The 13,808-nt window shown below is 42.1% G+C and overlaps 1 protein-coding gene across 1 annotated transcript in view; it reads right to left on the minus strand.

Annotated features, from left to right (window-relative positions):
* Positions 1–13,808, minus strand: part of SYT9 (synaptotagmin 9) — a 220,544-nt gene that overhangs the window by 136,479 nt on the left and 70,257 nt on the right. The window contains exon 3 of the mRNA XM_062196570.1: positions 6,960–7,506. Within this exon, the coding sequence (XP_062052554.1) occupies positions 6,960–7,506 (547 nt within the window). The remainder of the gene's footprint in view (positions 1–6,959; positions 7,507–13,808) is intronic.

A 13,808-nucleotide genomic window follows, 5' to 3' on the forward strand; every position in this document is an offset into this window, starting at 1 on the left:
GGGCATGTATCCAGTATATACGAAATTATTGTATCAAAGAAATATGTGCTCCATCATGTTTATAGTAGCACTGTTCACAATAGCCAAGACATGGAATCAATATATGGAAGCATATGAATAAAGAAAATGTGGTATATATACCACTGACTAGCACTCAACCATGCTAAAGAACAAAATCGTGTTGCTTGCAGAAAAATGGTTGGAGACAGAGACATCACGTTAAGTGAAATAAGCCAAACATGGAAATACAAATAAATGCCACACGTTCTCTCTAATATGTGGGAGTTTAAAAGCCAAAACCCAAGCAACAACAACTTCATCTGAACCCAGAATGGTGATTACCATAGACTGGAAGAAGTGAAAGATAGAGCAGGTGGGTTGTTCCTTAACTGTGACATTATACATGCTATTTACATGAGATGTTACTAATAGGGAAAGCTAGGCATGGGGCATATGGGAACTCATTATACTACTTCACAATTTTTGTTGACATTAAAAACATTTTAAATATCTCATTTAATTTATTTTTTAAAAGATTTATTTATTTTACTTGAAAGAGTTACACAGAGAGATGAGAAGCAGAGGTGGGGGTGGGGGGAGAAGTCTTCTATCCAATGGTTCACTCTCAAGTTGGCTGCAACGGCTGGATCTGCACTGATCCTAAGCCAGGAGCCAGGAGCTTCTTCTGGGTCTCCCATGCGGGTGCAGGAGCCCAGGACTTGGGCCATCTTCCACTGCTTTCTCAGGCCATAGCAGAGAGCTGGATTGGAAGTGGAGCAGCCGGGTCTTGAACCGGTGCCCATATGGGATGCCGGCGCTTCAGGCCAGGGTGTTAAACTGCTGCACCACAGTGCCAGCCCCAATTTTTAAATATTTTAAAGACAGAAGAAACAAAACTCATAATCACAGATGACTGAAAATTTACAAGTCTACAATAAAATTATAATAATAAATAAGAGCTTTATAAGCACATCAAACAGAAAATAAATATGCATGGGGCCGGCACTGTGGCTCAGTGGGTTAACGCCCTAACCTGAAGGGCCAGCATCCCATACGGGTGTCAGTTTGAGTCCCGCTGCTCCACTTCTGATCCAGCTCTCTGTTATGGCCTGGGATAGCAGAAGATGGCCCAAGTTCTTGGGCCCTTGGACCCATGTGGGAGACCTGGAAGAAGCTCCTGGCTCCGGCCATTGCAGCCATTTGGGGAGTAAGCCAGTGGATGAAGACCTTTTTCTCTGCCTTCCCTCTCACTGTATGTAACTCTACTTCTCAAATATAAATAAATAAACAAATAAATAAATAAATAAATAAATAAGATACTGCTTGGGACATCTACTTTCCATACCCTGATTGCAGGCTCTTGCTAATGTACACCCTGGGAGGCAGCAGGTGACGTCTCAAGTCACCTTTACATTCATAGATTTCAATTATTTAAAAAATGTTTATTTGAAAAATCAAACAATGGAGAGAATGACTGATTGATTTTCAATCCATTGCTTCATTCCCCAAATGGCCACAACAGCTAGGCTGGTCAGGCAGAAGCCAGGAGACAGAAAGTATATCCAGGTCTCCCACATAGGTGGCAGAGTCTCAGGTCCTTGAGTCATCATCTGCTGTCTCCAAGGAGCGTTAGAAGGAACTCTGGATTAGAAAGCAGAGGTGGGACTTGATCCCAGGGATGCTGACATGGAATGTGGGTCCCAAGCAGCAGTTTAACTCACTGTACCACATGCCCACCCTGATTTCAATTTTTTTCACCCAAAAATATTTATTTATTTATTTGAAAGGCCGACTTACAGAAAGAAAGAGAGAGATTGATTGATTGATCTGATCTTCCATCTACTGGTTTATTCTCCAATTGGCTGCAATGGCCAGGGCTGGGCCAGGCCAAAACTGGGAGCCAGGAGCTTCTTCTAGATCTCTCATGTGGGTGCTGGGGTCTAAGCACTTGGGCCATTCTCCATTGCTTTCCCAGGTGTATTAGCAGGGAGCTGGATTGGAAGTGGTGCCCATATGGGATGCTGGCGCCGAAGGAGGCAGCTTTAGCTATGCCATAGCACTGACTCCAAAATTTATCTTTTTACTACATTTTCTATGAACTTTTTGAAGTTTTCTAGTACAGTCAGAAATATTGATGTTTATTATATTAAATATAAGAACCTCTATTTATCAAAAGGAACCATAGTCTGAATACAAAGATAGCCATAACCTGAGAGATTATGTTTATAGTACAAAAAATCAATATAGATTTTTATGAGGACTGTAAAGAGTACATATAAATAAATAAGGAAAACAAAATTATAAGAAAAAATGCTGAATAAGGAAGTTGACATTGTGGTGCAGTGGGTTAAGCCACCACCAGCAACACTGGCATCCCATATGAGTGCTGGTTTGAGTCTGGGCTCCTCCATTTATGACCCAACTCCCTGATAATGAGCCTGGGAAAATAGAGGAAGATGGCCCAAGTGCTTGGGCCCCTGGACTCCATGTGGAAAATACAGATGGAGTTCCATGTTCCTGGCTTCGACCTGGCCCAGCCTTGGCAGTTGCAGTCCTTTGGGGGAATGAACCAATAGATAGAAGATTCTCTCTTTCTGTCTCTCTTTCCCTCTTTTTGTAACTCTTTCAAATAAATAAATAAATTGTTATAGTGCTTGATAAATATTTTACTTATCCAGGAAAATGGAAACATGCATGACCAATAAACATATCAACAGATGATCTACCCTGGCAACCAAGGAATTGTCAACAATATTTCATTTTACATGCATGCACACACACATATTAATCAGTGTGACAAGTACAAGAGTTGATGAAGAAGTGGAGCATCAGGAGCTGTCACGTCTCACCATGGGAGGATCAATTAGTAGAGCCACTGTGGGAAAGACCTTGTCACTATCTTGAAAAGTTAAACATGTGTATTCCTTTCCCCTACCAAGAATATACCCAGGAGAAATTATTGTACATATGAACCGAGATGTATACAACAATCTTCCACAATATTATTCACAATCACAAAACACCAATAACATCTTAAATGTCACCAATATAAGAATGCTAATTTGTCATATCAATGCAATATATTAGTATATAGCCATGGAAATACAGAAACCTCTGCTGCTCCATTCATTCCTAGGGTTAAGTACTACCATCGGTATTGACTGACCAAGAAAAGCAAGACAAAGAAGAAATATGAAAAGCAGAAGCAGACAAAACCATAACCTATATTACCTTACATATGAGTGTATTTTGCAACATAACTAAACCTCAGGACTGTGCAAGCACATGGTGAGGTTGGCAATATAAGGGTCAGCAAATATATTTTGGTAATTTTCTACCAACTCTTCAGCTGGGGGTTCACACCTGCTCATTTAACTATTCCTTCATTAATCTGTATATGAATATTACACACACTATATTATATGCACACTGTTACATAAAAATGACTCTTGGCAAACCTCAGGTCTTTTTGAAAATATATTTTAAAGATTTATTTGAAAGGCAGAGTTAATGAGAGGGAGACAGAGAAAGATCTCCCATCCACTGGTTCACTCCCCAAATGGCTGCTATGGCTGGGGCTGGACCAGGCCAAAGCCAGGAATTGAACTCCATCTGGGTTTCCTACATGGATGACAGGAGCCCAAGGACTTGGGCTATCCTCTGTTACTTTCTCAGGCTTAGTAGTAGGAAGCTAAATTGGACATGGGACAGCCAGGCACTTATGTGTGATGCTGGCACTGTAGGCCACGACTTAACCCAGTGTGCCACAATGCTGGCACCGAAACTTCAGATCTTTATGGTCAGTTTCAACACAAAGTCACATTAAACAACAGAAACAACAACAACAACAACAACAAAACATAGCCTGGACCAAAGTTGTAGCATAGCAGGTAAAGCCACCACTTGCAATGACATCCTGTATTGGTGCCAATTTGTGTCCTAGCCTGCTCCACTTCTGATTCAGCTCTCTACTAATGGTCTGGGAAAAGCAGCAGAAGATAGCTCAAGTACTTGGGCCCTTGTCACCCTTGTGGGAGACCCAGATGAAGCTTCTGGCTCCTGGCTTTGGCTTGGCTATTGCAGGTACTTATGGAGTAAACCAATGGATAGAAGACTTCCTTTGTCCCTCTGTCTCTCCCTCTCTTTCTGTAATTCTGTCTTTCAAATAAATAAATAAATTTTTAAGAAACAAGTAAAAAAAAAACAAACCAAAATAGCTCCAAGTCAAATTTTTTAAAATGTAACTTAAAAATGTACGTGGAAGATTGTGAAATAATCTGTAATTGCGTTCTCAGGACCTCTCCTCTCCTGTACCCTCCAGAAGGCCTACGTAAATGCTCAGATTTATTGCTTGCCTGAAGAAACAACTGGGAAATTTGAAGTCATTAGCCCTATGACATTTTCTTTATTGAGAAATAATTTCACAATTTCCTTAACTACAGAAATTCTGGATTTTCCATCAGTGGACAGGAGACCTAGTCTAAGGAGAGAGCTGAAATGAGAGTGATCTTGATCAGAGGTCTCTACAGCCTGGCACCCTATATCCTTGTCCCTCCGGAACCTGCTCAGGGAGACAGTCCCACCAGGGATCAGTTATATCTAGATCTGCATCAGCCACAGTGCACTCAGTGCTGCTGTAGCCATACAGCCCCAGAAGGGAACCCCCGCTGAGCTTTATAATAACCCCCCCCCAGATACTTCATGGAACCATTTGTTCAAAAGATATAAATTGGCATCTCACTAGATGATAGGACCCATCTCTCCTTCTTCCACCCTGAGATCAGGTCTCAGTCCAAGGATCATCACTATGGGTAGCAGTCTGTGTCCCAGCTTCTGTACCCCAGGAGCCCTGCTAAACATCTCAGTGAGGAGGTTAATTCTGGGGCCATTCCTACCACAGTATAAGCAGCCTGTCCATTTTGTTTTGGTAAAGCTTGTTGTGATGCCTCCTGATTTGGGCAATTGGGATTTGAAAGACATCCTTGCTTCCCCCAGCATCCATTTCTGGGTTTGCATATATTATAGCCTCTCAAGATGAACAGGTCGATTTCTTTTCCAGTATCCAAAGCATCTTAGTTTCATCAGTTGCTCTTCTTTGTAATGTCTCATCCTTTCCTTTCTTATCATAATGATAACAGACAGTTCCCCCTTTTCCCATGCTATACTTTGCTTATCTGGATAGCAGGAAGCTGGCACTGGTACCTTGTGGCATGTGGAAAGAAGGTATCCATTACAATAGCCAAAGTGGGGGCAAGTGTTGTGGCATAGCAGGTAAAGTCATCATTTGCAACACTGGCATCCCATATGGGCACTGGTTTGCATCCTTGCTTCTCCACTTCCAATACAGCTCTTTGCTGATGACCTGGGAAAAGCAGTGGAGGATGGCCCAAGTGTTTAGGCCTCTGACATTGATGTGGGAGACCTGGAAGAAGCTCCTAGCTCCAAGCTGTTGCAGCCATCTTGGAAGAGAGCTAGCAGATGGAAATTCTCTGTCTCTCCCTTTCTCTCTGATAGATATAGATCGATTGATCTATCTTTAAAAAAATAGCCAAAGTAGGGGCCAGTGCTGTGGCGTAACGGGTAAAGCCGCTGCCTGCAGCGCCAGCATCCTATATGGGTGCCAATTTGAGTCCCACTCCTCCACTTCTGATCCAGCTCCCCACTAATATGCCTGGGAAAGTAGTGGAAGATGGCCCAAATCCTTGGGCCCCTGTACCCATGTGGGAGACCTGTAAGAAACTCCTGGCTCCTGGCTTTGGATCAGCCCAGCTCTGACCATTATAGACATTTAGGGAGTGAACCAGAGGACAAAGACCTCTCTCTGCTTCTGCCTCTCTACAAATCTGCCTTTCAAATAAATAAAGAAATCTTTAAAAAAATAGCCAAAGTTTAGTTGAGCCCCCAGTTCATAAAAAGTGGCAATATTTGGTCACTGGAGAAAGATTCTGTGTGTCCTCTTCCTAAGCAAAGTGACAGTCTTTCCCTCAATAGTCTCCAAACTCAAGCTGAATCAGTGACTGAGCTGAGTGTGGCAGGTGGTACTTGGTATCTTTGGATACCAAGGAAGAGGAAGAGAGCTACGCTGTCTTTGGAAGGGCTTGTATTTAAGAAAACAAGCTATCACAGTTGTCTTGGTGGGACCACGTTGGTGAAAGAAACAAGTGGTTTTAAACTATCAAAGTTACATAAGAAAATCCAATTTTCCTTTCTATTTCCAGTGTGTCAATACACCTCTGTAGGATAGAGAAAAGGATGTGAATTGAGTGAAAATATCACCCCTGCGATCTTATGTCTGAAACGTACATATGGATTTATGGTACCACTACACAGTGCCCTGCCTTCTCTCCTGTGCTCTAAGCTGAACAGATCTTCCCTAGATTAGCTTTGTCACTATATGTAGATTTTTTCCAGATTGGTCTCCTTGTGACTTTGATTCTGTGAATTTCACATTTAAAAATGTGGTGCCCAGTCTTCTTAACTACGTTTGCTTCTAGGGTTGAACTTCAGCATCTGATCCAAGAATTCTATTGAGCCAACTTGAGAACACAGGCAAGAATTTAGAGCTCCTAGAGTCAGGCATCGGTCTCCTAGCTGCAGACTCCAGTTAACAGAATGCCAGGATCCACTTAGCACAAGCAACCTAAGAAAGCTCTACAGAAAATGTGATACTAAGGTCAGGTCCTATCTGCTATCTGTTAGAGAACAGCTACAAATCAGAAAGTAAAAAAGAGACAATGACAGTTACTCCTTAATATTGTTTCCATGAATAATTCTTAGAAATTTCAAAATGAGTATCATTAAAGACCTTGTTTTAGAACAATACAATGACACTTTAAAGTAATAGCAACATGTATATTGACATGAATTTTTTACTCTGTCCCCCCAATAAAATAATGTATAAATAATCTGTTTCCAAGCCCACTGCACCACACCCCCAAATGAAGAAATGCTGGACTCACATTGGTGACATATTCGATATCCTTCCAAAGGATGCACTCTCTGGGGAAATCGGCCAAGTCTAAGAAGTGTTCCACTACCACTTGTCCAATTAAGTCGTGGCGAGAGAACCTGTCAAAGTCGTACACAGAGAAGTGAAGCTTTCGTGCTTCGAGGTCGTTGTAGGGAACCGGAAATAAAAACACTTCATCAAAAACAGGGTTCAGGGTCTTTCTGTGAACCTTAGTCTGGTGTTTTGTTTTCCGATCAGGAAGCAAATAGATCTTGACATAAGGATCTGAAGTCCCAGAAAAGTCCTTGGCCGGCAAATTGACAGCTTTGTGAATCTTCACTATGAGCTGCTCCAAGTCACAGTCATATTTTAAAATGAAGTTCAGTTTTCCACAAGCTTTGCTGTTACTCCTTCTCCCATCATCATTATCCAGTGACCTCTGCTTATATAACTCCGGTTTAATTCTACCAATTCCAGTCAACTGCTCCTGCTTTTGAAGCTGCTGGATATTGAAGTCTGGGTTTGACAGGTTGAGTTGTCTTCGGATTGAATTATGCCTTGAATGAAGAGCAAGACAGAGCCAAGTTATAACCTCATTAGCTATGGGTCTTTTAGAAACTTGTGTCTGGAATGTAGGTGGACTGTTATGTTATGGTAAGAGCTTAGATCTGTGGACTTTTTTCTCTTTTGGCCTAAATTCAAAATGCTCATCAATGTGAATAAGCCGCTCCCTACGGCTTGAGGCTCAAAATTGAGGCCTGGTATCAGGAAATGAACTTACTAACATGTGACCTTGGAGCTTTAAAGGTTTAATGCACTTTCTCAACTGTCTAATGTGCCATTAAAGAAGCTTATCTGGCTGGCAGAATGTAAAGGTTGTACAAACTGCTTTAAAAACAAAATTATCTACTCATATATAATATTCTGAAATTCAAATAGTTAGGTAAGTTTTGTCTTGGGAAAGATGAATCGTTCTCTAAATTACATAGAATTTCTTGTCACTGGCTTACAGCTTTATAAGGATGTGAATTCTTAGTTCAAATTCAAATCAAAGCATTTCATCACAAGAAGAATTTTTCCTCAGGTGAAAATATATGTGACTGGATGTGTCTGCTTATGGTGGATTGTGTTGGCTTTGACAGGTACAAGAGACAGCTCTGGAATTGTGTTTTGTTGTTGTTGTTGCACTATGTGGGTGATTAATGATCAAGAGTTTTATTTCTGAAATAAACACTAATGACACAAAAATTAAAGGTGTGCTACCATAAATGCATATAGGGATTCAGTTACAGAAGGTTGTATATAGTTTTTGCAAATTATATATTTGGTAATAGAGTATAAGTATAATGGAATATAATAGGGTATATCCTTACCCTATCAGCTTATTGGTTTAGGTTATAAGGATCCTGAAAGATAGGTTTTAAAAATTTCACTGAAATTTGTCTTGTTTGTGTGGGTCCTCATAAGTTGAAAGAAATAGTCATTACACACAAGGTTGTTTTTAAGGTTATTTTTGTTTGTTTTTAGCCCAGAATTCAGAGTCATTATATTGTGTTACATGTAGTTGTTCAATAACATTAATTAAAATAGCATCTCTGCTAGAAGGTGACAGGGAACAGCCAGGCTGCCTCCGAGGGACGATAAATAGGTGGAGAGGCAGAGTGAATATTTGGGTTTGTCTTCCTTTCTTAAGACTACTTTCTGAAATAAAAAGTAAAAATAGGATTATTAGATCCCAAACATGTTTAGAACTGCTCTCCCTTGTCACCACAGATGTTGTTAGGCTAAACTTCCCTCTTCAGCTTAAAATAGCCTCCTGGTCACTAATCACCCACATGGTACAAGAGTGCTATCACAGAGGGGTCACTGTACCTGCCAGACACAGCACTCTACAGCAAACAGATAAATCTCAGTCTCATAGATTCCCACAACCTTAATGTTTATCTTACAATTTATGGGGGGAGAGGGGAAAGGCAGGAGACACTGTTAAGTGCCTAAAACTGGGCTCTGCACTAGCACATCTAGGCAGTCCCATGTCCAGATGTGGGATTGCTGTGGGGCTAGAATGGAACTTTCATCTCGCTCTACTGGACTTTGTGCATAGAAAGGACTGGTAGAGACTGCAAGTATCCTGTCCATGCAGAGGCCAGATGGGGCTGCTACAAGCTCTGTCTCCCTCTGCTATTGATTTTTTTTTTTTTTTGCAAGACAGATTTAAAAAGCTTCAAAATTTGGTCTTAGTCAGTTCCCAACATTCCAAGAGGGACTTGTTAGTGAGACTAACTAGTGAGGATTAGCCTGGACCACTATGAGTGCTGTTCAATTAGTGCTTCGGTTTACACAATAGAAGTGCTCCCCTTACGTCCTCCTGGATGCTCCTTCTTGGGTCTTGAGTCTATGGTAGGGCAATGATTCTGTATCTACACCCAGGTCCAGGCCCTGCCCCTCTACTTGTCACTTTTCTCCCCAGGGATTGCTGAGCAAACTGTCTGCATAACAATTTACCATTGGCTTTTTTGAATACTGGCTTTAAATTCATCACAGCAACACTGTGTCTTCACCCTTGTCTGCTAAACTAACCCTACCATGTAAATTTAAATATTAATCACAGATGCGAGGATTTGGCTACTTAGCAATGGAACACATTCTGTTTTACATGCACATTTTCTTAGACATGAGATCTGAAGAGAAATTAGTTATACATGCTCAGTTGCTGCTAACCTCGATAGATTGCTGGGGGGTGCTTGAGGAGGGCATTATGAAGAGATTTGTACTTCAAAGACCAAAGCAAGATCCCATTCCCTAGGAACCAATTGCACAGGAAGCCCCCCACCCCAAATCGTAAGACAAATGAGGAGTCTTCTTAAAAACTCAATCATTGAAAATAATTATCTATTAATGTTTTACATGATTAATTCCATTCTCCATCATCCTCACTCCCATTCAGAATCATGCTTACTATCGGGGAAACAGTTCAATCTAACTGTGAGGTAGTGGTGCACTACAGATAACAAAGACTGCAACAAGGCATGACAATTTCTCACTTCCTGGGGCTTTCTTCAGGAGGGAGTTAGAGTTCACTGGAACTGGGGCATGGGTAGAACGGAGAGCGAGAGCAGCCAGAGAACCACAGTAACTCATAACCTCTCTGTGTAACCTCTGCAGCTCTGGGGGTTGGAAATAAGAAAGCAGGGGTGGGAGGCTGCCTCAGAGACATGAAGGAGAAGGTGAGGTGGAAGAATTGGAAAATCAGTATTTCAATATTCTGTAGTTCTCATAGGCTACTCAAATGGAGACAGGAAAGAAAAGCAGGCACGAAGTAGGAAGGGAGACACAGAATAGAGAGAACAGAGTGTTATGGCCTGAATTTTCTCCATCCTGGATGAGGTGGCTATACATGGTCAATGGAAGCGGTGTCTTAGTACAGTGAATAAGCGGCTCTACAGGGCACAAGGGTCTAGAATTCCACTGCCACTGAGTAACAATGACCATTACATTGAGTGAGCATGGCAGGGAGGGATCTGTATTATGAAGCAGACTGCCCTCTGAGTAAGTCTGGGAGTCTTGTATTTTGGTGTCCTCTGGGCTTAAGGTGCATAGTGAATAGAAAGAAGAAAAATAAGAGTGGGCATTGTGATGCAGTGGTTTAAGCTGCTGCTTGGAACACCCACATCCCATAACATGGTATTGGTGTGAGTCTGCTTCTAATCCAGCTACCTGCAAATGCACCTGAGAAGCAGTTCATGATGCTTAGGTTCCCGCTTTCCATGTCGGAGACCTGGATGGAGTCCCTGGCTCCTGGCTTTGGCCGAGACCAGCCACAGCAGTTACTGTTGGAGTCATCTGGGGTGTGAGCCAGTGGGTGGAAGAGAATCTCTGTCTCTCTCTCTCTCTCTGTGTGTATGTGTGTGTGACTCTTGTCTTCAAATAAATAAATCTTATTTTAAAAAAAGAGGAAAAAGTGGACCCCGAGGTAGTAGGGGTAGTGGGGAGGAAAGTTGAGAAATAGGTTCTTCTGTAAATAGTCACGCCCTAATCCTGTCTCAGAGAGGCTGCCTGCTGAGGTTGGAACTCCCAGTGTCCTCCATCTTCCATCCTCCATCAGGGCAAGCCAGACTGTTTCCTGCCATAAAACAGGCAAGGAAGAGAACGTGGGCTGCATTTGGCTACCTGAGACCTGAGTTAGGATGTTGGAGACTGAAGAAAGCTTGAGTTCAAAGACAGTTTACAAAATCTGAAAAGCAGTTTACAAAATCTGAAAAGCAAATTTCCCATAACAAACTCACTTCATGCTGAGTTACCACCATGGGTCAGGAAGGGACAGGAGCCCAGAGGCTAAGGGGTTGTCCTCTCTCCTTTCCTCAAATGTGACTTAACCACTCTTTGTTCTAGTCTCAGTCCCTGAATCAACACCACAAAAACCAACTTTGTCCATCAAATCTAAAGAAGGAGCACATTAAGTACAACTAAATATATTTAGATGTGCAGAGCAACATGTCAAGTGGGGTAGAAGGCCAGAAAGGCCAAGCATAACCATTGCCCTGAAGGAAATGACTTATCAGCCTGGTAACTACAGGGCAGGGAAGAGGAGGTTAAGTACTGACCAAGGTAGCTGGAAGCAGAGAGGGAGGAAGGAACACTCTGGCACAGGAAATTTTCGTGTAGGAGAGGGTACATGAGCTGGACTTGCCTAATTCCCTTGGCCTCATCCTCATTTGCTTCCAGGCTGATGCTGAAGATTTTAGCAGAGAAAGTAACAGAACTTTCATCTTGGTTCCCACTCCCCAGCAGGACAGCATCCTCAGCTCTTCCTCCCCAGCAGCTTTCTCCTGAGTCCTTCACATTTTGGACTCTGTAAGAGTCAGCACCCAGAATCCTCCGCATCTCTTCTATCATTGGGTTTTCTGTGCAACCATGGGCAGGGGTACTCTCTCCTATGTCTCCTCACTTTGATGGCCCCATCTCAGAGGTGACATCCCATGTATCCTTTTCCCTGGTTCTGAGGCACCATTGTTGACTGGACTTCAGGCGCCAAGGAGAGGCAAGAGAGAACTTGTGGTTTCTGAATTGTCAATGATGTCTTGCCTATGCTTAACTTAAGGTAGGGAATTATGGAAACAGTAAAGATAGGACCTTCTTTTCCTTCCCAGAAACACCTGGTGAAGAAGAACAAAGGATTGAGTTTTCCTGGCGCACAGGCAGACCCCAAAGAAGGGAATGTCCAGGACAGGGAAAGATGAAATCATACTACAAGGTCAGGAGGAAGTAGAAAGCTGAGGCTTCCTTGACCTAGGCTTCCAGGATGACAACTGCCCTGAAGGAAATGACTTGTCAGGCAGGTGACTGTGGCCCCACAGTAACTACAGGGCAGGGAAGAGGAGCCTTGGAACTCAGTGGAGGTGTGTGATCGAGTGCACTTGGATTCACAGAAGCATGACCTGCTTCCTCCCACACTCCCCCAAGTTAAAATAGGTTTGACACTTTGGGGTCACTTTCAAATACCTTAGCTTTTATAACCAAGATGAGCCTTTGTCCACCAACAGTTTTCCTACAGCTGCTCTCTTCCTAAGTCTCTCTCCATTCTATTGCTTTCTCTGGCTCCCGTATCCAGTCTTCACTTTTACCTCACATATCTTATACATTCTTTCTGGATTCATCTACTAAGGAACAGTATGAGCACATCAATGTGTATATTTGTTGCTCATACTGGGCCTTTAAGGGCAAGATATATCTTTTTCTATCTTTAATACCAACACTTAATGTAGAATTTTACACATAGCACGTGTGCAATACGTGTATCTAAATACAAGAATGTATGGACAAAATCGTTTCTGATAATTAAAATCTGAGCAGAAAAAAAATACACTTAAATTTAGTTTCAAGGTCTTACGGAAGTTGAGATACAGTAAAACAACTGTCATTATTAAAGCAGTCAGTTTATTAAAAGCTGAAGAAATAACTAACACAGTGATTTAAAAGTTATGTTTTAGATGTTTACACCTCCCCGACGTTCTCAATACACAAAAAATGGCCATATGGACACAGGTTTGAGTCCATGCTACTCTACTTCTAATCCAGCTCCCTGCTAATGTGCCTGGGAAAACAATGGAAGATGGTACAAGTGTTTGGGCACTTGCCACCAAATTGGGAGACTCAGATCAATTCCAGGGTCCAGGCTTCGGCCTGGATCAAACCTAGCCATGCGGCCATTTAGGGAGTAAACCAGCAAATGGAAGATCTCTCTGTCTACCTCTTCCTAACTCTTACAAATAAATAAAATAAATACTTTTTAAACAAAAAGAAATCTGAGGATTTCTTCTAAATCAAATGCATAAAGTATAACATGCATTCTTTGGATGTTACTTATTGGAATTATGGCCAGTAACTGGGCCTAAATTTAAAGGGTGATGCTTATCTCCATCCTGCAATTTTGTCAGTGTATTTCTGTGACTCTATGGATTGTCTAACTCAGAGATTAGGTCAAAAGTCTAAATGATGGGTGCTTAATGGATGTGAGGCCCACGATAAACAGGAAGGCTGCCATGGCCTCAACACAACAAGCCTTCTTCTAGTAAAGCTTCCTAACTGAGTCTATGCCAACCTCTGGGTTGCTATGACTTGGTAACTAACGCTGGCCAGGAGACAAGGCTGAGAAGATCAGACTTTGGCAGTATCATGCAGGGCCCCCATAGGCCTGACAAAGAGTCTGTGGTGTGAGAACTGAGATTTTTCAAGAAACCAAAGTGTTACATAGGAATTTTGAGAAGGCTTAAGTAAACAAGATGAAACTTCACCTTGTAGCATAAACCAGAAAATGGATTAGATGGCCTTTCAAGGTTCACTCTATTTTGGGGATCCA

The sequence above is a fragment of the Lepus europaeus genome, chromosome 7 (genome assembly GCF_033115175.1).
Source record: "Lepus europaeus isolate LE1 chromosome 7, mLepTim1.pri, whole genome shotgun sequence".
In the NCBI taxonomy this organism is placed as follows: domain Eukaryota; kingdom Metazoa; phylum Chordata; class Mammalia; order Lagomorpha; family Leporidae; genus Lepus; species Lepus europaeus.